The sequence below is a fragment of the Apteryx mantelli genome, chromosome 3 (genome assembly GCF_036417845.1).
Source record: "Apteryx mantelli isolate bAptMan1 chromosome 3, bAptMan1.hap1, whole genome shotgun sequence".
Classification (NCBI taxonomy): Eukaryota; Metazoa; Chordata; class Aves; order Apterygiformes; family Apterygidae; genus Apteryx; species Apteryx mantelli.
The window spans coordinates 111367444-111392222 of NC_089980.1; the positions used below are offsets into that span (position 1 = coordinate 111367444).

At 41.5% G+C, this 24779-nt stretch overlaps 1 protein-coding gene across 1 annotated transcript in view; it reads left to right on the forward strand.

The window, feature by feature from the left end:
• The window catches only part of DST (dystonin), a 314972-nt gene that overhangs the window by 24031 nt on the left and 266162 nt on the right, over positions 1-24779 (forward strand). Inside the window, exon 4 of the mRNA XM_067294163.1 lies at positions 8291-8498. Coding sequence (XP_067150264.1) covers positions 8291-8498 — 208 coding nt within the window. The remainder of the gene's footprint in view (positions 1-8290; positions 8499-24779) is intronic.

Below are 24779 nucleotides of genomic sequence, written 5' to 3' on the forward strand. Positions count from 1 at the left end.
AGCAGCTTTCTAGTCAAAGTAATGAGATGAAAACTAAAATTTTAAGAGTATTTACTTTATACTCCCTGATGCCAGGGATAGCAGATGATATTTAATATTTCAAAGGCTTATCACTTCGACAAATTTAAACAGATTTTTGACAGAGATGGCAAAAGGCCTGTGCCTAGCATAAATGATATTCAGATTTGAAGCATCTATTCTGAAGCCGAGAGTCCTCCAAAAAAAGGTCATCAGGATTATTTTTAGCATTGCCAAAAAAATAGTGCATATTTTAATTAGTCTTGATCTCAGGCTTCAGAGTCAGCCTGTGACTGAAAATTTTCAGGAAAATTCAACCCCGGGCAGGGAATATTTTCAACCAAATGTAAGATTTGGCAACTGAAAACAGACTTTTTAAGGAAGAAAAAAAGAAATCTGGCAACTTAATTATTAACAGTTGTATAATTATAAAAATGTATATTTTCAAATGGTTAATGTTGATTAATTGCTGGATCAAGTCTTGTGTTCTAAAACATTGGTTTGAAACAGCTTCCAAAGAAAATGGATGTTTAATTCTAAAAGGAGAGGAACATATCAGCCAGGAGTGTTAACAGTTGTCACTAAAAGCATAATATCGATACAGCTGTTTTAGATTTTCATTATGTCATTTAAAATTCTTTTCTAAGTCCTTTTATTCTTTTTCTTGAAAAACGACCTGTGCACATTGGAGATTAAAAAGCTATGAAAATCTTCAGTTTGCTCTTTTCTGTCCAGAGTACTTTGATGCTCAGATATACCTTTTATAGCAGGTGTAATTTGGTTTGCTATTAAAAATATATATAATCTACAATGAGTGGTTTAGATGGCTGAGAAAAGTATCTGAAGCTAGATGATTTCTTACTCCAGGCTCTTTCTCTGTTAGATTGATTGGCCTTGTGGGTTTAGTGAGCAGATAAACCTCGGTGCCCTCCTCACACCTTTATTGTTCGGTCCCATTATTCTTTCTGTGTCTGGCATACCAGGGGGATCTGAAAGGATGGAAGATAGCTGCAACTAAAAAATTAATACAAAATTTGTTTTCAAGCACTGGGAAATTTTTGCAACAGCTATACACAGCAGCTATCTGACGTATATGCATTTCTTTTACAAAAATAATTCACAGTTTTGAGACCATGAAATCCTGACAGTTTAGATTACTTCCTATATTAATATCTATGCAGCATTAACTTTGAAACAAGTAATGATAATTAAAATGGAAGTAATGTTTCTATCTTACTGATGATTTTAGCATAAACCTCAACTAAAATACCTGTTCCACCTGCTGTAGCTTCCCAGATGCTCAGAGCTCAAAATATTATTTTCCCATCTGCAAAGCCTTCCGTACCTTTCTGTCTGTTTCTATAATGTAGGCACTCTGTTTCAAGATTAAATACTGCAGTTCATGTTGACAATCTGAATAGAGGAAATATAAAGTAGATGAAATATGGAATTAACATCAGGAATGTCATGCTGATTCATTTTCAGGTTACATTCAGTAAGAATCTGCATTTTTGTTAGCACAGTTTTACCAAGCAGCTTTTCAAGAGAACCGATGGCTTTGACACAACGTGGCTAGTTTTAACTGTATCCATTTGGTCCCATTTATAAACAGGTCTTAGTTACCCAGCATGAAGTATGCCTTGCTTTCCAATCTCTTCATCAGAAAAACAAAAATCAACAAGCAGGTTTTCATTGCACAGCAACATTCTGTAAGCGCACTCGGGAACATTTTTCTGCCTTATTTTTTCTCTTATGATGGTCATCTTGGTTGGTGGAAGTTGCTGAGATCTGTGGAGATTGTCTTGGCAGTACTTGATCCCATCTACTCATCTCACAGTTAACAGGTACAAATGTAGAGTCTCTCAACTTTTTGCTCCTAAAAAGAGATCACTGATACCTGAAGTAAATGAAACTGAAACTCTGCTTACTGTGGATATGTCACTAATTTCTCTTCTTAAAGAGCAGCTGCTAGAAGGTGGTGTCACTTCAGGCCAATAAGTACTTGATATTTGGCATTATCTGTGCAGTAGAGAGAGGTGGTACCCAAGCCACATAATTTGATGTACTGTTCATTACTGTTTCTGATGCTTCCATTGCAGATGACTTGTCCAGGGACTATTTCAGTATTTTACCCAATTACTACTTAATGAAGAACGTATAAATGGTCATTGGAGCAGGGATCAGCATCCAGCTCTTTCTTCTCTCCAGAGGGAGTCTGCTTGCCCTGGTGCAGAACGCTATGCTCTCTCCCTCTTTCTTGTCACGTACCAAGACATCTTGAATCCTTTTCTAACCTCTGTCACTTTAGCAAGAGGTCCTCACAGAATAGTCTCCAGGCTGGTTGCCAGGAGACGAAGGTCTGAGTCTAGGTTTCACACTTCTTAACACACTAAGGAGAAGCCAAACAGTTTCTTCTCTTCTTTTATGGTTCAAAAGAAAACAGTAGTCTCTGCTCTGCTATGAAGAGGACTGAGGACCAATTCTAGGAGAAGGTTCTGGAGTGTGTTATGTCCCTAAGAATGAGATACTGGATCATCCTGAGTTGTCATGCTTTTCTGACACCTTAATTCCTACCAAAAACTCAATTTTGCATCACTTGACTATTCAGTTATATGTCTAAAAGTCACTAATGAGTACAGTTCAGTGTTACAAACTGTACTGCAACGTCCAAGTACATATATGGATCTAGCCCTTTGTCCATTTTGAGTGTTATGCCCTCAAATACCTATTTCTTCTCTGAAAGTTGCCTCCTTAAGATCATTTTCAAAGTGGGAGAATGGTAGAAGCTGACCTTCTATCATCTGGAAAAGACCCCATCTTCTTTAAAAAGGCTGTGAAAATATCTGAATTTGCTTAGTAATGGTTTTATAACTACAATCACAGAGTCAAAATGCATGTGATACAATCAACACTGAGTGCTTATTTCCATCTTCTCTTGCCTTTAGAAAGAAAGACAGAATGTAAATTGTCTCTACAAAGCAGTAAATTGCCTCAATGTTTGAAAAGCTTAAGTGTTCACAAGGCAGTTCAACATAGAATCAGACCCCTGATGCTCATGAGTTTAAGATTTAGTGTATTTGCCTTCCATCTTTTTCCTCCTTGCTTCATGACATGAAATACTAAAGCAGAAAGTCTGTAGTTATGTTTGTATATCCTGGTAATGCAGGCACTCTCAGGTATGGATGTTCTCGTAAATGACTGGCACAGAACCAGGGAAGAATTTTCATATAATATGACTCAGTCCTTAATAGTGGAAGGCTTTTTATTTTTATTTGTATTTTTCAAGCCTAACATTTGGCTGTACATTGCCCTTGTTTGTAGTTCTCATTCGTGTTTCTGTTTTGAATTGTGGTAATTCCTGAAAACATGCAGTCCCAAGGGGCTCGCACAGCCTGATTACATACACTGGATGTTTTGTATTCTGCATTGCATTATCATATAATCAGGTTAAAGTGGTAAAGATTTATTAATGGGAAAATTCAGTCACTCTTGGTTTTGTCTTATATTTATTAAGTGATTTTATTTTAAAAGATGCTCCACATAATATCATTAAATCTGGGATGTTAAAGAAGGACAAAAATAACATGTTATACTCAACCAATGTGCTTAAATTAAGAAAAATTTTGTTGAAACACATTCAGTTCAGTAAAATTCAGTTCAGTAAAATTCAAACACTGATGCTTATTTCATACATCTCTCAACTATTTTTATTTTTTTCTTTATTTCTGTTCATGTTTATCCATTGCCCTCCATGAACTGGAAGGAACAGAAAATGTGTTCTGGGAATTCCGAGTTAGTTCCGTATGAGTGAAATCTAAACAACTAAATTGAAAATTTAATCTCAGTCAGGAGCATGAGGCAATGTTGAGCTGTACTGCCCAAAAGTTTCCAAAAACCTAATCCAGCGTGAAAAGACCCACAGCAGTAGAAAGTTTTCTCAACAATAAGATGTGAAAGTACAAGATACCTTCAGTGCCCTGCTAACACCCAGCTTGCAGCACAGTCTCAGACATGTGACATATCGCAAAACCTCTCCAACTTTTGCTTATGACAATAATTCAGTATCAGCCTCTTGGTGCCTTTTGCCTTCTGGATTGCCTGATAAAGTTTCAGAACTGGTCTCTGCTAATGTTTCTCCCTTGGGGAATGACAGTGCAGAACCCGCTCGCCGCCTTGAGGCTCTCAGGTCCTGCTTAAGTGTGGTGGACCTGATGTACAGCACTGCTGTGGGCCAGCTTCGCTCTCCCTTGCCGGGTAGCTGTTGGTGCGGTGGCTTTTCCGTGTACGGGAAAAATATCCAGAATCCAGATGGATTACAAGGAGATTAGATACTGTACCTGATGCTATGGTGGTACGCAGTGGTGTGCTTCCAGTGAAGCAACAGTCCAGCCCGAGCCCGAGCGCTGCGCTCCACGTCCAGCGCCACGGTCTCCCACCTTGCTTCCACCTGACCCTCTGCCATGCCCTGCCCACGACAGACAGTCCGTCCTTCCTTTACCCTTCAGAGGAAAACATGGCTTGATACTTGGCCAAATCCCTCTTACGAGAAGTATACTAATACTTCTTTGAAATCATCCCCATTGCTGAAAAACAGCTTCCTTTCACAGCACCGTGGCAGGCCTGGCTCTCAGACAGCTGCTGCAAGTCACCTGACTACAGAGAAACTCCTAGATACTGGCAGAAATGAGTTTTGCTTTCCTAAATGCCTGCCAGTGGTAATGACTTTCCCTCCTGAGAAGCAGTGGTGAGGCTTGTGTGTGCAATTTGCACCCCCCTGTGGTATTGATGGTGAAATTATCCATGAAGTTTAATCTTGTACTTCAAATGCAGACAAACTTCTCTTGGATTTGCTTATCTATGACCAATAGATGATGTTATATGTATAAAAACGATGCTAATTCATCAGTTCACCACTGACCAATGATAGAGGCTACATACAAATCTTTAGTCTAATGAGCATGAGGAATGCATAATCAGAGGTATAGAATAAGCAGTTATACATCTGGGCTGTGACCTTATGGGCCTTCAAGCTAAGCAGGGTCAAGCCCTGACCCTCATTAAGTCTCGGGGTAAGCTAAGTAAGGATACGTCTGATCAATATTTTAGCGGATATATAAGACAGCTCACTCATCTGACCAAAAAAGTGTTGTGTTATTAACAATTAATATTTTTCACTTGCATACAGCAATGTGCTTATAGAATAATAACAGAAGTGACTCACATATCTTAATTTTAACAGAATATAACAGATTTGTTCACATACTAACCAGCCAAGAACCTTTTTCAGGATGTTACAGAAGTTCTGATTTTTTATCAGTTAATATGTAGCTATAATCATGGAATGTTTATTCAGGACTTACTGCTATGGCATGGAAAATGTATTTGCTAGGAACAAACAATCCAGTGGAATGAGCGTTAAGCATGTTGTGAACAGTGGCTGGGCAAAAGAGTAATTCCAGACTTATCAAAGCTATTCATTTACTCAGACAAAGCAAAGCTGTTGTTCAGTTGTAAATGTCTTTGGAACAGCAAAGTCCAGATTCTTAAAAATACCTAGGCATTTAATAGGGTCTGTTGGAAAGTATCTCCATGCTCAGAAAAATGTAGGTTGTAATTAAGTTAGAAGTTGGCATTAGTATGACTTCTTAGATGCAAGTTTGCTAAATTTAGCTATTATGAAAAATTCCTTTCCAAGCATCCTACTTTTTTCTGAAAATGAGATAACAGGATTTCTGAAGAGTTAATAAGCTAAAATAATTTTTGTTCATTTGTGTTGTTAATACATGCATGAAGTAAGATAGAAGGGACAACTTAAAAGAAGACAACTAGTTAGAATACATGTAGATGCCAAAGATTGCTCTACCAAAGATTGCTGTTCAGTTTAATTTCACAAAAATATGGGAGCTTGAGGTCTTCTCACATGGCTTACCTTCCATTATTGCAGCACAGCTGACCAGAAGGGCAAAGTCCTTTTTCCTAAAATCGACATTTCAGTAGAGGGTGTGGAGCATTCGGTGGTGTGTATGGAACAAACATTTTACAGTTCTTTTGGATTCTTGGGGTAGGAGTAACTACGAAAGGAGCTGTTATTATACAAAGCCACAAAGCTTTGAAGCAGACAAAAAAATAAGTGGCTATGAAGGCGCCTTTTGAAAAAAGGGAATCTTGTTGGGTTGTTGAATGGGCAATAGATGATGTGGGTCTCAAGCAGGATGCACAGTGCTGGGATTAAAGGGGATACTTCTCTTTTAAGGCAGAATCTGAAGCTAAGGAGAGGCCACAGGAGAAACTTAATCCTTGACTAAGCACCTCATGGTCCCTGTTAGCCCCACTTGGTAGAGCAGACTGTCCTCTGTGCACTTCCAGCTCCCATCAAGAAGAAACCTGTAGGTGGCCATCCTGCTTTATGCAATTCTACGGAGAGTTTTATCTTATTATATAAATTGGCAACAAAATATACCTTGCACTAGAGCAATCATGAAGACAATCAGAGCTGGAATCAGACCTCTGATGTTCCTGTTTCTCTGTACTGATCTCATGCCGTCTCTGTATCATAATGCTGTGAACAAAAAATTCAGTTAATTATTTTTATGCATCCATTCCCTCTCTACCCTTCTCAAATTTATCACAAAGTGCTGTAGAAAGAAAAGAGGATTGGAATAGAAGTGAATGAGATCAGGAGGAGCATCCACTAATAAGAGATTCCCTCTTATTTAGCAGATTATTTAACTGATATCATTGGCAGTTTTATGAACAACATATCGTACATGACAGTGCTACTTTGCATTATGCAGTTTCTGTGTTTTAAAATAAGTAAAATGCTACAAAAGTACAAAAATAATCCCTAATGTAATAATAATGACAGTTCATTTGTCCATCAACTGAAAACCTGCAGTAAAATTGTTCAGACAGCAGCAATAAATTTCTCAGATCTGAGTCACAGCACAAATGTCTCATGTAAGTAAAGGCACACGTCAAGCCCTTCTAAAAAAGGGGGGAGGCTACAAAGCTTTAGTATCAAAAATACTGGAATGGGCTGCAAGCAGACTGACTGCCCCTACAAAATGGAGTGTACGATGGCATACACCTCTCCAAGCTGAGAGTAGCATACCACTAAAAAATTAATGCCACTATCATACCTGGGCCAGCATCAGCTTACACTGTGGAAAGACTGCCACCGTAGCCCCCATCTTAAACCACAAATTAAATCTGTTGCTTTGCAGTCAGGTACCCCTGGAGAAGCCACAAGTATCTTCAATCAGAAAACACAGAGGAGAAGAAATAGCCCCCCATCGTGTCCTGATGACCTGTGTATGATGCTCTATTCTAAAAATTTGTTCACCAAATTATCAACTCTGTTGAAATATTATCAAACACCTCTGTTTCCCACTTTCAGGGGAAAACAGAAATGGCAGCAGTCCTGTCCCTGCAGTGCATCAATTCCTGTTTACATTTCTGGAAGCATGCTTTTGGGGTAGCTGCTACTGGTTGTGTACACCGGGAAAACGGGCATGAAGTCTAAAAACCGAGATCAAACATTTGTTGGCTGAAGCTGTCTTGGGAAAGAGCGACTGAAAGCCGCCTTTTGTGCCTTGCTTTCAAAAGAGGCTGTTCGGAGAAATCACCCTTCCTCCTTCCTTCCTTCCTCCTTCCTTCTTCCTTCCTTTCCCTCCGAGGCGGTCGCCCTCCCTCGGGAACTGGCGGTTCTCGAGAAAAACAGGGCTGGAGACGGGCCCGGCCCTGCCCGGGCGGGGTTCGGGGTTCGGGGCCCGCGGGCGCCGACAAAGAACCCGCAACCTGCCTTTGCTGCGGGCGGGGCGGGGGGTTGCTAGCGACAGATTCACATTACTGATTTAACCAGCGGCTCGGTGATGGCAAATCTTTTTCTCGTCCTGGCGGGGGAGCCAAATACTATCGATTTGTAGCCCGGAAGGTTTTTGTTGCTGCTGACTTTATTGTTGGAGAAGTCAGAGGATCATTTGCGAGCGGATTGCCTAGCCGCAGGCCACACTCCTCCCGCATACATCCCTCTAAATGCATTTTCACTGAAGGCCGGCTGTTTTTTGGAGGCTCCTCCTCGGAGCTGCACACCCGCACGCACCCCCCGCACGCAGCAATGGTGAGCGACGTTTCTCTCCTGTATCCTTGTTTTCCGGGGGGATGTTTTTGGCAGCCACGCGGAGTGGGCTGGGTGCACGCTGCTGGTGCGACAGACACGGCCTGTGGGTTCGCTATCCACGCAATGTGTGTGTGTGTGTCTGTCTCTGTGCAGAGCTCCGGCAACGCGTCCTACCGCTGCTCCATGTCTTCCTCCGCGGATTTCTCGGACGAGGACGACCTGAGCCAGAAGTCGGGCACGGCGTCGCCGGCGCCGGGGGACACGCTGCCCTGGAACCTGCCCAAGCACGAGCGGTCCAAGCGGAAGATCCAGGGCGGCTCCGTGCTGGACCCCGCCGAGCGGGCCGTGCTCCGCATCGCCGGTAAGGGCGCGCCGGGCCGGGGCCGGGGCCGGGGCCGCGGGGCCCCCGCTCGGCGGCTGCCTCAGCGCTGCCGCTGAACGAGCCCCCCCCGGCTCCTCGGAGCGGTGACTAAGCTATTTGGCTATGTTGGTTTTTTTTTTGTTTTTTTTTTTTTTTCCTAGCTGGGCAAATTAATGCATGTGGGAAAGCAAGATGAAATACGTGCAGGTGCGCCCATTAAACTTTCATGGGAAAATGCATTAGCGGGATGAGGGTTGCAGCGGTTACTTCAGTGATTTCATATTGTGTCTGCGTTTCGACTGCGATACACACAGGCAGGGAGAAGAGGCACTCGGCCCTCCCCATCGAAGCAGCATGGGGCTGCCTGGCGCGCACCGAGAGGCCGCGGTCCGGCCGCCGCTCCTTCCCGGGCACGTCGCGGGGCTCTGTCCGTGCGGACGCCCCGGGGGCGGCGCTGCTCGGGGCCGGCAGCGCGGCTGCCAGCGTGCCCGGGCTGCTGCTGCCCGGCCCGGCAGCCAGCGGCGGGGGGAGCAGCGCAGGACCTCGCTGTCCCCGCTGCAGGCCGGTCGCGGCGTGCCGGTGAATCCCAGCGGGATGCGGCGGGCGCTACCGTCTCCCCGCTTGTGCGCGCCCTGGGGGCCCCGTCGCTCCCCAGCCCTCCCGGGGCTTCGGTTGCCGCCACAACGGCTCTCAGCGGCAGCATCAGGGCACCGCAGCGAAAGGCTCCGCGCGGGCGGCGGCAGGGCCGTAGCGGGGACCCCTCGCCCGCTGCCTGCCGCTGCCGCCGGCAGCCGGGCGGGGCGCGGCGGGGCCGAGCCGGGCCAGCAGCGCCGCCGCCGCGCCGCCTCCCGGGGCTGGGGCGGTGTTGTGTGCGGGGCGTGTGTGCGGGGCCGGGGCCGTGCCGCGGGGAGGGAGGATCCGCGCCGGGGTCAGGCGCGGACGGGGAGGCGGAGAGTGCGCGGGCGCAGGCGCGCTGGGCCGCGGCGAGCGGCGACGGCGGCACCTGCGCGGCCCCGCGGCGGCGGGGGAGCCCCCCCAAGCCGGGGCAGCATCCCACGCCGGGGCGCTGCCGGCCCCGGCCGAGGCGGTGCCGCCGGCGGGGCTCTCCGTGCGCCAGCTGCCGTCGGTGCAAGCAGAGGGGCGGTGGGGAGCGGCCGGGGCGCAGCGGCCAGCCCGCCCCCCTGTGGCGGGGCCAGGAAGCCCCGGGCGCCGCCCGCCGGCTCCGTCCATGCCGTTCGTGTCGCGTCCCGCCCGCCCCGTCGCAGCGCGGAGCCGCCGCGCTGAAACGCACCTGCTTTCGGGGAGGGGCGGGCGGGGGCGGCCATGGGGCTGGGGCGGCGGGCCGGGCCGCAGTGGCCCCCCCGCCGGTCCCTCGCTCGGGCCGCCCCGTCGGGCCGGGCCGGGCCGGGTCGGGGGCGGCGGAAAGCCGAGCGGCGGCGCGGTCGCAGCGCGGCCGGGCGGGGCGGGGGCGTTGCCGCGGCGGCGCCGGCAGCACCCGCCTGCCTGCCTGCCTGCCCGCCCGCCCTCCTCCCTGCCGCCAGCCCTCCTCCCTGCCGCCAGCCTTTTTTTTGCCGTTCCCGAGGCTGCTGGCGGTGTGGAGCCTGGGAGGGACTGGGCAGCGCTAAGCGCCGGCCATGGCTGGGTACCTCTCGCCGGGCGCTTACTTCTATGCCGAGGAGCAGGAGTACCTGCAGGCCTACGAGGATGTCCTGGAGCGCTACAAAGGTACGCGGCGTCCCCGCGGGCGCGCAGGGCCCCCGCCTGCCTGCATAGACCCGGCGGCCGCGGCTGCGGCGCGGCGCGGAGGGGCGGCCGCGGGGGCCAGGTGCGCGTGGGAGCCCCCCGCCGCGCGTCCCGCAGTGGACGGGGCGCCTCGCTTTGGGGAAACACCGCTGTCTCCGGCTTCGAGACTGTTTGTGCGGAGAGCTGCGGGCACGGGGCTTTACGTCCCGACGTCCATTCCTCTTTCAAGCTTCAGTTTATTTTCTCCTCTTCTACCGCCGGGCAAAGAGCGCTTTTAGTCCGTGTAGCACCTGAGGTTCCTTTCACTGAACGCAGGAAAAATACAGGAAAAGGAGAGGCGTTTAACATAGCACAGATACAATTGATTTTATTAGAAATGTAGATTGCGTTGCTTTCCATAATTGGGGTGGAAGACAGTTGGAGGACATGATTCATTATATTTCAGTGTATTTTGAGTGTTAAATCTTAAAATGCCGATCAAAAACGCTAAGGGCCTGATTTTAATTAAAGTAAAACGAGGTGGCATTGACTGTTCGGATTGAATCTTCATCCCAGAAATAGTTCTTACAGCATGTCACAGCGTATTTAGCGTTTGCTGTTCTGAGACCTCTTGTAATATTTGGGGTAAAGGTAGGCTAGACTTTATAGCTGAAATTTTTATTTGGAAGGATTGCGATTTTTCAGCAGTATGTTTCCAGTGAGTTATAGAGGTATTCGTTAAATGGTTTCCACTGATGGGAATGGGAGTGGCATAGTTTAAGACAGCTAGATTTGAAGACATTAATAGCTGATTTTATTTAATCCTGGTTGTTACTGGTAGTATTTTGGAAAAAAAAAACCCTCACAGTTTCTTTGAATTGGAAATTTGTCAAGTCTGAGACTACTTTATACCTGTTTCACTTGCGATTTCATGTGTCATTAGCAATATTGACTAATGACTCCTTTGTGTCTGTTGCCCATTGTGTCAATGCAGCTATGGAGCATGTGCACCGTCTATGTACTGAAATGCATTAGTGCATTTTAGATGAGAAATAATTGTGGCTCATAAGAGATCATCTTGAAAGGGACGTCTTTATTCCATTTGGTCTTTATTTTTAAGCTATCAATTGCTTTATATGTAGCTGAGATAATTTTTGCAAAATTTTAAAGCAAGGAGACTTTTTTTCACTCTGGAAATAAAAGCAGTGAGAAAATTTTGTTTTTCTGTCCTGGTTCCAAATATTCAAAATATTGCTATTCTGCTTTAGATTAGCTTTGATTTAAAAATAAATTTGCTGCTAGACTCACATGTTTAATAAGGATCATTTTCATATCAGTTTATCTACTTACTTAAAATCTCAGTAGGTAGGTATTAGGCCTAATTTCTGCTGTCAGTGAGAGTTTTACCTGGATAAGGACCGAAACATTTGGCTTTTTAACTGTTGGAAGACCAATGGATTTTAATTAAAATAAATTGAAATGTTTTCAGAATTTGCTTTATTTCTAAGAAAGATGTGACTGAGTTTTAGGAATTTATCACATTACTTGTGGGGGAAAGCATCAGGTGCATTCACATGCTATTGTCAATGACAGCAAAAGCCTAAAATTGTTCAAAGGCATCCAGTTGCTGCTGCTTTCATTTTCAGTGTCATATTCACTACATCAGTATGCTCTATTTTGCTGCTTTAGATATACTTTATTCAATCATTGGGAGCAGGTAAAGACTTGGACTTGTTTTAATTATGATCTGTCGGAAACCTGGAAAACGCATTATTTTTCCGAAATGTGTTTCCAAGCCGGTCATGATTTCCCATCAGAGTCCCAGCACTATGACTTCACTACAGTGATTGTTGCTCTGATGACTTGCTATGGGAGCTGATCTAATCAGAAAAGAATTGCTACAATATATGCTTTGAAGAGGGAGTGCCATTTCTCTAAATTTTTGTTTTGAAAACACTGCCTTTGCCTTTGTTAATTCCCCTCTATCAAATACAGAACATGCTGACTTCTATTTTTAAGGTGAGCTCTAACAGATAATTTTAATGCTATTTTTTTTTTCTTTTTACAGCCTGCAGAATGCTCTTGTAGTCATTGAGGGCATTATCAGGGTGCCAAATTATCTATGTCCCAGCTGTTGAATACTGTAACTAGCAGGGTCAGCTGTACAAAATTCATTGCCTGTCTTGGAAGGCTTGGAATCATATGATGCCGCATCATTAAGACATTTGGGCCGTTTGATTTAGGAAAAGAAAAACAGTCCTGTTTAAACGTAGGAAAGCAAAGTTTTGGTCTTCATCATTTTGTACAGCCAAACTATGCTGCAGATCTTCAAGACCATGCGAAAACAAGAACTTGTTTGCAGATGAAACCAAGATATTTGTGTGTCTACAAATTCTGTTTGCTGACCATGTCTTTAGCTGTGACAGTAAATAATTAGGCAACTGTTCGCTAAATCTGAGATAGCACAGAAGAGTGTTTGCTGTGGAAGAGAAAAGAGTGTTGTTTTCTGATTCGGTCAGCTCAGTCACTGGCCATCGTATTTTTTTCTTGATCTACATAATAATTCACAGGCAGTATTTCTAAAGCATTCTGATTGAAGAAAAAAACACAATAAGTCATATTATCTCAGATGATTCAGAAATCATATTGAATCAAGCTACTTATTAAGCGGAAAAATGCTTCTTTGTTGTAGCACCTCTAGAAATGGCCAAAGGCAACGCCTTTGTTGTGATAGTGGCAATAAAATGTCCAATATATTTTATCCGAACCGTGTGACTTATTTCACGTCTTGTTGACTAGGAAGATGAGAAATGATACAAAATACTTGTTAACTTGTTAACATAACTACTAATAGTTCAACTTCATCTTGAAAACCATATTTGACTTCTTTTGGAGTTTGTAGATGACTTAAAAAATTAGTTATGTTGCTTTCTAAATGATCTCATCTTTGCCTGAGAATAAAAATTAATGAAATGGTTGTTATTGGCAGCCTTCCTCGTAAGTGTGTCCTGGTGGTTCCTTCTGCCTTCTTAATGAGAAAATATCCAATAGTGTTTCATATACATTTAGCTTTTAATGTATTAGATGCCATCTCTACCTGATAGAATAGATATGCATTTTTCCATCCCCACATTATTTGCGTGTTAAAGACTTACAAATTGCTGTTGTAAAGATCACTGTCTTTAAGTATAGTGTTTTCATTTGATTTACTCTGATGTAAGTCTCCTCCAAAGATGTATTTTTCAGTTCAGGTAGTAAGTATATTTAAATAACAGTTGCAACAAACCTCTTCTCCCCCAAATTTTGAACAATTATATAACGAAGTTGCCTCCCTTTGACATCATTATTGAAATAGGAACATCTCGTAATGACTGTGCGGTTGTTATCTCTAGAATAGCAATAATTCTTAGAGTTAAGTATTAAATAAATCACAATTATTCAGGAATGTTCTCACAACTGTTTATGCTGTAAAAGTTTAAAATATATAGAGCTTTCTGGCCCATGAAGACCTTTTAATGCTGTGGATTTTGGCTCTGTAGGAAACTGATCAATTTGACAGAAAATTCAGCTTGATGTGACTGCCCGTTAAAAATACAGCCTTGCAGCTCTGGGACTTAACTAAATTTTTGTTGATGATAGGAGAGGTATCACATGAATGTTTTCTTTGGATTGAATGCCCGATTACTGCTTCCTTTGAATACTTCTGGCTTGCTGCATAGCCTCTGCCTCTAATGGGGAAGAGAGGCAAGTCTGGAGCAACAGATGGCAAAACTAAGGTTGGGTTGTTTAAACTTCGTTATGTTACATTTCCATTTTGGTTTTTCTCTCTTGCTTTAAAAAAAAAAACTTTAATACTGCATATTCTGCTGAAGCATGGCAAACAGGTCTGTTTTTTTAATACTCTGAGAAGCAAAGTAGTCTAGAGGGAGAAAAGAACTAGCATGTCTGCTGCTGCCTGTGTAGGGTTCAAGGATGGTGTAATTTATGTATTCTGCTGCTTCATTGGGTGTAGCTGCAAGTAAGCGTGCAGGACCTGAGAAAACTGTTCTGACATTGGTTGGACACTATTTCTAAATTAATACCAGCAGTGTAGATGCCTGTCATTCAGCTCCTTTTGGCTGACTTCTGGAGGGGGCCATTCACCCAGATTGGTTTTTGGACATCTGAAAAGGGGGAAGTTGATGTATTTTAAGAATTTTGAGGCTCTTCCTAAGTGTGTTCAGTATCAGACTTAGTCCATTCTTCTTCAGAGATGGCTTCATAGAGCAACGACGAGGGACTGTGACAGACTCTTCTGACCCTGGAGTCTGGGGATTTGTGAAGCTCCGTGTTTATACCCTGAACTCCGGGGCCTGCATTCAAAGCTGCAGAAATCTTGTTCTTCTCTGCTCTCAGCTCTGTTCTAACCAGATCTCATGCTTCAGGGCTTCTGATTTTGAATTCAGAGAGAGATACTCAGGTGCGTAGTTGACTAGGCACTTTTAATTTAGTTTCATTCTTCTTTGACATAACAAGAACTTGTGGCATATAGATGTTAGTTCTGCAAAGTGAATAAGGAATTCACATCTTAGATGATTTTCTTCTACCTGTACTGGCGATTTCTAGTTTTGGAATTGATCACTTTTTAATTCAGTTAAATAGGGTAAGGTTTTTGCTGTCTAGTGCAGGCTGTGTTGTGGATTATCTGGCTGCACATCACCTAATCTTTTCTTTGGTACCACACAGGTCTTCAGCATGATGACATTGGAGTCTCCCCTGTTCTTTGCATGTCTCCTACAGCAGTTTAGCTTCTTGAGGGTGAAGAACTTAATGGTATTTGTGTTGTATGAGGTTGGACAAAATAATCTAATGGACTCCTTGTGCCATATAAAAATGTAAAAACTGCACTTTTACTCTGTTATAGCTTTCTTACTTCATTAAGAAAAAATTTTCACTGCTGTTTTGGTTTATATTGCTTGGAGACAGTGTTTTTTTCAGTGCATTTCACCCTAAATATGGACCGAATCATGCTGGTTTCACTTGTATCAGTGGTTTGCTTGAGTTAAGTTGAAGTGGGCTTAATTTTGTTGGGATAAAAATGAGAACCTGAACACTAACAAATTCAGTGAGGTTTTGTCTGTGTAAAAACCTTGTTATTTGGCCAGCACTTTCTGAGTATGATGGTTTAAATAAACTGAGCTTCCGTGCCCATGACTTTAAAAGATACCTATTTGGATGACTAAGGAGGGCAGAACTTGGCCCTTGATTCAAATATCTTTGGTATGTGAATTGAGGTAGAGATCAGATAAATGTTCATTTCATTGCTTTTCTGATACTTCCCAAATCCCACTGAGTCAGCAACACCTTTGAAATAGAGACCACACAAATATTCCATTATGCCTTTTTATTATGGCAGGGGGTGGTGAAGCATGGGAAAAAAAAAAGGGGGGGGAAACAGACTTTAGTCATCATTGTGTTAAAAGACTTGTTTTGGCTTAGTTTATATTTTTTGGGTGAGATGGTTCTAGCTGTTTTCTGTGATCTAGTTCACTAATGTCTAGCGATCTTTTGCATGAAAGCCAGAGTATGGATTCTTTTCTTTCCTCTACACTGTTTAAAACATGCCTCATCTGAAAAAATTATTGTGTCATTTTACTGAACTTAAGTATGTATTTAGTATCAAGTGCTTTGTAAAATAGAAGTGCAATAATTCTTGCTTAAAGTTAAGTGCAAGTATTTCATGAAGTTCAGGCTTAAAAGAATAAAGTTTTGTAAATGTCAGATGTGAATGCAGATTATTGCTGCATGCCTGAAATGTTTCTTGTAAAACATCATTAGAGCCATTTAATCTAACAAAGCCTGATTTTTCTGTAGTGAGTGAAAATATTGATGTACTGAATGCTTTTAGTCAACCCAGCTTTCAAACAGGTGAAACAATGCTTACAAAGACACTTCAGTCTACGGGTCAAATCCTGAAGGGCATGTTAATAGCCAGATCTTACAAGTTGATCTGTGTAGGCAGACTCCCGTGCTTTTGTGGCAATAAGCTGGTCTCAGAAATCCACCCACACAAGCCTGTTTGCAAGATTGGGGCCCAAGTAATAGCTCAGCCTTTAATAAGGCATGCTCTTGCTGAAATCAGTCATCCTTTAGGATGTTAGAATTTAGCCTTAGCTGTATTAAAAGTAAGTACATGTGTTTCCAGATTTAATTTTGTTATAAGTTGTTGTGAAAAGTAATCTCTTGGCTTTTTTTGATTTTTTTGTACTTTTTAAGTGAATACAGTTAAACTGACAATAGCTACAAATAAATCACTAAAAGGACAAAGATTCTAAGAAAATCTGTTGAGGGTTATGTTCTGCACACTGCAATTACACAATTAGTGTAACTATTTATGTGAGACAAGGAGGATTAGGCCTCTGATGGGCTTTTCAGCAGCACAGGCCAAAATCTGCTCTTGATTATAACCACGTGGCCCTTTTGAACTTGGTTTGCTTTTAAATGTATTTTAATAGTTCAGTTTCATAGTTAATATGTGAAATTGTAGCATTTGATAATGTATTCTACTGTGCATATTAAAACAAATCTGCATTTAATTGGGGCTTAATAGTCAAATTGTGTTGGAAAACTTCATTACTTTGGATTGAGATTCAGATATCCAGTTATCTGACAGCTATGACACTTTACACCACTTGGATCTAAAATTAGTAGAGCTCTGCTATACTGGGATTAGACAGAAGCGTATATGTTATGCTTCACAAAATGGGAGAACAAAATGGGTCTGACTCTTTATGCATGTTTTGGACTGTTGTTTTGGGCAATTTACAGGTAAAAACGTAGCTGAACAGAGAAGTCGGTGACCGTCTTTTGCTGGGTACTGAAATGGGTATCCTTTCATCCTGTTAGCAGGCTCCTGTTCTGCCTGATCAGGTTACAGTCTCCCTGTTCCCTGTGTGACTGCGTCTCTTAGGCCCAGCAGAAGCAGCACTGGAAAGTGTGTGTGGTAATTTGGACAGAGATTTTGTTATAATAATGCATCCTGAGCAGTTCTAGCAAAAGAGCTTTTTTGAGAGGAATGTCACTTGTGATACCGTGGTTTTTAGTCAGACAAGACTTCTGTTAATTTTCATAGGAGTCAGGAGCTTAGCTATGGACGTTTATAAATATTTAATGCTTTAAATTACCTCAGCTCTAGATAAATTTTTAAATTAGAAATAAAGGATTTATATTATGTCCTAGAAATTAGGAAGTGATTCAAGCATTTGTCTTGAGGAGCCACTGCTGTGTAGTCATTTATAACTTATGAAAGTAAGGTATTTTTGCTAAGATAGTTCTGGTACCAGAGTAAGATATTTTCAAAAGCACACAAAGCAATTAGATTGCTGGCCCCAATGACTTTCAATAGGAATTAACCTGTGCCTTTTCTCTCCCAGTGACTGTATGTTGTTCAGATGACAGCCTGATGCTTGAAGCCATGTGATAATACCAGGTATTACAGATTAATTCTGCATTTAAACCCAAATTTTTGGAAGCTTTTTAATATGAAGTCTTCTCTGGAGGAAAATTCATAATTTTCAAAAGGAAGGTTGATTACAGAAGAAAAAAGACACTTTCAAGCATACTGAAGTTTTCTTTGTATTGTAGACCAATTATATTTTCCTCAGGCATGGCTTTATGGCTTCTATTCTCTGAACTGATTTTTTTAACAAAACAATTAATTTCTAAGAAATGTTTGGTTTTGTGGGTAGGTTTTTGTTTTTCTTTTTGGCAGATGTAATTTTGTTGACTTTCAATTTACAGTAGAGTTAGAGTGGAATTTGGCTTAGTATCCCTGTAGAGGAGAGAAGAACAGACACAGATGAGCTACGGGAAGAAAGCCAAAGTTGATTAGGTCCCCTGATGAAATTATCTTGCAATTCTGTTGTGCTCAACAGGATACTTTTGCATTGTTCCCTTTCAAATTGTTAACATAGACCCCTGGTTAATAAAATCTAAGCACTCCTTTCCAAGGCCAAATCTAGCCAACCTCTGAGAATATCAACCCAAGTTTAATTTTCTGCTTTTGTGCAAATTGTATTGAATGAGATCGAGTTCTGTCATGTAAACCTTATGTGTTTCTACTTAAATTGTACATTACTTTTTGCTTTCACATGAATATACATTTGCTTCAGATCCTGTTGTACACTGAATCAGTCTAGCCATCCAATGTACTGTTTCAAGTAGGTTTACAGTTGCACTGAACAGTTATTTGTAGTTTGCAGCATCGAGCATTCATGATCTAAATTATAATCTAGTTTATAAATATTAAATTAGTGTCCTAGACACAATACATTGTTTATGCCTTGATGTTTTGACTGTCATATTGAAGCATTTTTTGGCTTTGGTAACCACATAAAGCTCAGGAGAATTTAAGGAATTAGGTTTACTGTATGAGAGCGTGCATGTCTCCACATTGATTTGCAATCTAATACCAATGTATGGATTAGATTAAATAACATTAGAAAATGGGTGGTCATCCTTATTCTAAACATTAAACATATTTTGAATTTGGTACAAGTAGATGTCTAGATTCTGCTAACCAACATTATGAATGGTCCTTTGGAGATTTAGATATATGACTAAAATATTGGTAGATCTTTGTATAGTTTGTGTTGAACGCTGGAGTTTTACTTTGTTTTTCTTTCCTCAACCAGTACGTTTTCTTAAGTCTGTCCACCTCTGATCTTCTGTCATTTACCTCTTTCTTCAAGTCATACTTCTTCCTTGCAAGGTGCATATCTCATTCTGTTTTCCTAGTAAGAAATATCTCAGGTGGGAAAAATATCTTGTCCTCACGTCCATGGTAAGTGAATTTAAGATATAGAGTTTAATCCCTGTCAGTGAAAGTGTTGAGAGAGAGAAGAACGTCCGGGGGACAGAAGCATGGGTTGGGAACATTGGTAACTTTGTTACTTCTTTTTAAATGCTTAAATTTCTTTTGCTCTTAGTTTCAGTACTCAACTCACATGTGTCTGTGTAAGCCTTGCCAGTAAGGATCAGAAAGTTGCTCTTGTTTCCTTGCTTGTACCTCATGCTGCTAATGGAAACAAACTCAGTGCTATAGGGAACCTAGGCAGTTATGCAGTGCACTAAAGAAAAAAATTATCTTCTATATCTTATCTGTATTGTAAGCTCCCAAGACTTGTTTTCCATGCATTATCTTAATGACTCAACTGATAAGCAAATAAATCAACTTGAAATTATTTATTTTTCTTCCTCAGTAAATAAATAGTCCTTTACAGTATTTGTCTCAATGACCTACCTACTCTAGTACTTTGTATTAGCAAGTGGCTTAGATGCTATGTGAGATAATGGATTTTGTTTGCAATTTGATTTTTGTCATGCTAGCAAGTAAGAAAAAGGGACTGTAATTTAACATTTTTGATCCTTTTATATTTTCTGTATATCAGCAAAACGCTCTTAGTTCTGTATTTCATGGTTAAAATCTCAGCTTTTGCAACCTCTTTACAGTTGTAAGTTCTCTCCATACCATAGTATTAAGCATTTAATGTCTGTGTGCACTTTAATACTCTTCCTACTGATGTACTTTGTGAGATGAGACAGCATGATTGTATCTAGTACTCTGTGTTGCATTACTGTTTTGTATTATATACAGAGCTTCAATGTGTGTTTAAGAATTCAATTTGATTTATTTTTGGCTAGCTGTGGTGTTTCAGGTATGGGCTTTTATTGATCTTTGTGCAATTAGTAGGCAGTTTTCTGCTGATGGCCTTGGTAGTCCTGAGATACATAGCTTCTGTTTATTGTTCCCAATAATTTTTTAATTTTTGTTTAAATTGTATTTAATTTCCTGTCATTCTGTTTAATAATCTTACAGTTTTGATGGGTTGTTTTGAGTCTTAAAATTCTGGAGTTCTCCCAATCTGAGACAATTTGTATCATCAGAAAATATCCCATTTCTTTGTTTACTTCCTTCTCCAAATCTTTAATAAATGCAGAATGTATGGATGATTTCTGGAAAACCACACCTTTCTCTTCATATTGGAAGGCAGCCAAGATTCAAGACTTTGTTATCCTTTAAGTCATTTCTCAGGCTACAAAAGGATTGCACCCTATATCTTAGTTGTCTTCATTCATAGTTCTTAAAAAAAAAAAAAAAAAAAAAAAAAAAAAAGTGAAAGCTTATGGGAATATATATCAGTTATATATTTTTCCTTTTTTGGTTTTAACCTAGAAAAATCTAAAAAAATTATAGAGGAATTTGATTTATCATTACAAAAATGATGGGAACTTGGTATTATCCTCTCAGTATCTGCCTCAGTATTTTATGTTTTTGTCTTAAGTTATGCTTTCCAGTTACTTCCCCCAGAACTAATGTGAGCCACATTATTAATTTTTTAAGCTTTTTCATTTGTTTCTTGAAAATAATCAGGAGAATAGTGGTGTATTTTAGGGTATGTGTTTATAAGGAGCTCTTCTCACTGGTATTTTAGTTCTTTCTTCTAATTTATAATTAGCTGCTTGTAGTTGGCTGTGTATAGGTTTCCTGTGTTGCTTTCCATAATTTCTGGAAAATGGTAATTTTTTTGTAAAGCATGTAATGGGAAAAGGAACAGCAAATCATCCTCTTAAAGACTAGGTCTTTACTCAGTAAAGAGTTTATTTAGGTCCTTCATAGCCACGTTATTCACTGCAGCAGCTTCCTCAGTCCTTGTTGGTCCCAGCCATCCATGAACATGTGTGTTGTGATCCTGTTTTTAACAAAACTCTGCTTGCCTTAGGGTAGGTTTTGTAGCTCTCTGCTTTCATTTGTTAACCTAATTTTCTGAATGTTGCTTGGGTAGGGTTTCTGCCTTGCTGAGGAAACGTTTCTGGCACTGTAAACTTCTATCGTGCATACCTATTTACTTGTTAGGACCCGGCGTTTGGACTCTTAGCCTGCTGGCACTGAGGTTAATCACAGTAATGTCCATATGAAAAGGGGTCAGTGTTGCATTCTTTCTTTATGGCTTTATAACGTCTCTCTATGATCTAACAAGCCATGTACTGCTTGTATAGATGAGAAAATTTTAGAAAAATAGATACTAGTTTTTTACAAAGCACAAGTTTTGCTTATATGTTTTCTTGCACTCCACTGTTCAGGTATATATTGGAGTAATGTTGCTTTAGTTCTAGTTTCTAGTGCTTTTTTATGACTTACCTCATATGCTTTACTCTGCTTTATACTGATATAACTCTTGGTTGTTCCTAATATAACTAATTTATAGACCCTAATATTTGCCTTCTTGAAATCCAGGATCACCGTTTTGCCCTTTAAAATCTTACTGCTTTAAAATTTTCACCTAGTTGGCCTCATGTTTACCTTCTGCAAATCTTCTAAAACTTTAACAAGATGAAGTCAGGAGTGCCTTTTTTGTTGTTAAAATAAGTGATCCCCAAACTTGTCCAAAATCCAGACAGTAATTGCTGTAATCACACGCCTAAGTATTTGTTAAAATATATCTTGAAGACAATTCATCAAAATAAGGATGGAATAATGATTTCAAGATTTAACCTTTTAAAGTGTTTTACATAAACATTTACATTTATTTATATAATATAAATAAAATTTCTGATATAGAAGCTTTTACTAGGAGGCACTAATTGCATTTTTATTGACCTCAGTAAGTATGCATTTCCCTCTGTCGTTGGCATTCCTCATGCGGAGCATTTCCTCATGGATGCTGCCCCGCGCTGCATGGAGAGTGACATCTGTCATGGTCCAGCTCGTTCTTCCTGTGAAGTTTGTAAAGAGGAATTTCTGTGTATCCCTTACTGTTGATATTTTTAGTATGACAACACTTTTATCTGCAAGTAAAGCTTTTCGTCTCACCCATTTGGCCATTTTCACTTTTGACGTCTGTTTTTATGGTCTATTTTAAGTGGTATGATGGTTAGTATTGCTTCTCCCCGCGGCCCCCCCCAGCCCTGCCTGCCCCTGCCCCCGGGCCTCCGCCCGGCCCCATCTCAGCCCAGCCCGGGGCCGTGGGTTGCTGCCCCACGACGCCGACGCCGCAGTGGTGCCGGCTCCAGCCCCCGCCACAGCCCGGCCCCTTGTCGTGTTTGGAGAGCACTTTACACCTGCTTGGGTTTCTGCCAGTTCCTAGTGCCTCCGACAGCAGTGGTTATATCTAGTCATGTTATATAATGTCATGTTTAACATTAGACATTCTAGAGTGGTTTCAGAGCTGAAAAACTTACGTGCCTGAAAAACTGCTATGTGAAAATAGTCCACTTTAATAATGTGCTAAGAAACCATTGTTGAAGCAGTTTCTGTGAATGTAAAACTAAGCTGTTATACAGCTTTGATAAAGTTCGATTCAAACTTTATGATAAATTTCTGCGTAGCACTTTCTGGATTATGGATATCTCTTTATTTGGGGAAAAAATAGGCTCTTCCCTCCCCTTCACTCTTTTAAGCTCTTAATCAGAAAGGAGTGTTAAGAACTTCAGCTTTTGGGTTGATCAATGATTTCGGTATTTGCTCGGCACAGACAGGCCCAGTGATCAGCAGCTGTCAGGTCTTTGAGCAGTGTTCAGGGGAGCACAGCTGCAGTGAGTTTCTCTTTTTACTCTTGAGTACTGTAGGAATAGTTTTGAAGTGTCTGAAGTAATTCTTGAGTTATTCTTAAAACCTCATAGACTAAATGCTGTTGACATGGCCTGTTTTGTAATTTCTGAGAAGAATAAAATGTAACACTAGTAAAATGTTTCAGGAGGCTCAGATCTCAGAAAAATAGTTAGGAAAATATGAAGCAATAAAAGTATTAAAACATGAAGAGCTGAGATAAGGGCATTGTCTTTATATGAGGGCTTGACAGGAAGATCAGTTGAACACGTGTTTGAAAATAATGGTTTTTGTTGCTATTAGTGGGGCTTAATTAGTTCAGCCTCCAGCCTAAGCAAGCCAGTGAAAGAGATGGAGCAGCTGGAATAAATTTATTGCACTGCCTAAAAGTTCCAGGAATAACTTTAACGAACACTAAGGAGCTAGGAACTTCTCTACTACAAGCTTCATGCATATGCATTGGTAGCTGGCAAAATAATTAGTTAATGTTCAGAAAACACTAGGATCCTTGGAAGAAATGTTTTGCAGTGTGGTGCTCACTTGGACCATGCAATATATGGAAAACTGTTTTGTTCAATGCAACCCAGAAATGAAGACTGAAAGATGCCTTAGAGCAAACTGACTGAAGCTTAGCAGTAAGGGTTAATTTAACAAGACCTTGTAGAAGATGAAGGGCAAAATCCAATCCTAAATCATGCCTACATTGGGATGTTCTATGTGGCTGTACAGGTTAGCTGCTTACCACCACTGCCAAATTCTTCAGGCATCTACATTTACTAGGAGCATCAGTTTTGGGCCTAAAAGGCCCCTGGGTATCTGTATCTGCTCAAAAGTATTGAATTTGGGGGGGTTGGGCTCTCATCTTCCACCTATGCTTTGCTGTATGGCATATGTTGGGTAGCAAGCAAATTAATACGTAATTAATTCTAGACTGGTGTAGAGGAGAGGAAAGTGTAGGTTCTGGTCTTTGCTTCCGGGGCTGTCACTGTGTTTTGTTCACTGATGTTTTAATGTAAAATACAAAATTGAAATAGTAGGATGAAACGCTGAACTGAACTCTAGTGTATGGTAACACTTCCACAAAGAAATAGAGCCAAGGAAATTCCACTGATGTATTCAACATTAACAACCCATATAAAATATAGAGAACTGTTGTTGAATTCAAAATCCAGGACTTATATTTACCTAGCCCTAAAGAGAGAACCAACAGTCAGGCATGAGTGTGCACACACTGTCTCTGAAGGTCCTTGAGATTCTGCAGTAATATGTACATATTTCTGCATAAATGCACTGGTGTGTGTCTCACTATTGGCTTACATTTCCTTGAGAAGATGAGTTTGGGTTTTCTTTTTAGTAGTAGCAGCAGCAGCTACCAGAGCAGCCTGCACATCTTATTTCTCATCTTGCTCTTTGCAAGGACATAAAAGAAGGAGTGGCAAAGTGGATCTTCAGTTTCTTCCTACTGCAGGTGAAAGTGAGATGGACCCCAGTGACTGCAGTATTTCTCCCAGATTTCAGCTCATTTTCTAGAAAGTGTTCACCCAGCTACTGCTTTATCTTCATCTCCAATTCATAATGTAGTTTAAGTGTTTCTGGCATCAAACAGGAAGATACTGTAGCAGAGAATAGAATGGAGCATCATGTGCCAGCTGCTGCGGCAAACTGTATATTTGCAGGGTTCAAAGCTTCCCTCACTGTGACTGCATCTCTCTTCTGGTTTTGAGCATAGCCAGTGGGGCTCTCCACAGGGAGCAAGTACAGAAGTGCTTGGCTGCAACAAGAGGTCTCAGCCCCAGCTACTGCTATCACAGTTTGAGATCTGGCTATCATTTTTGGCTACGTTTGCTGACTTCCCTACTATTGAAACTGTATGTTTGAGGCTACTGCCAAAGCTTCAACACAAGAAAAGGCTGAGTCACTGACGGGGATAGCAGTGAGTCAAAAATCAAATCCACAGAGCTTGGTTACAGTTC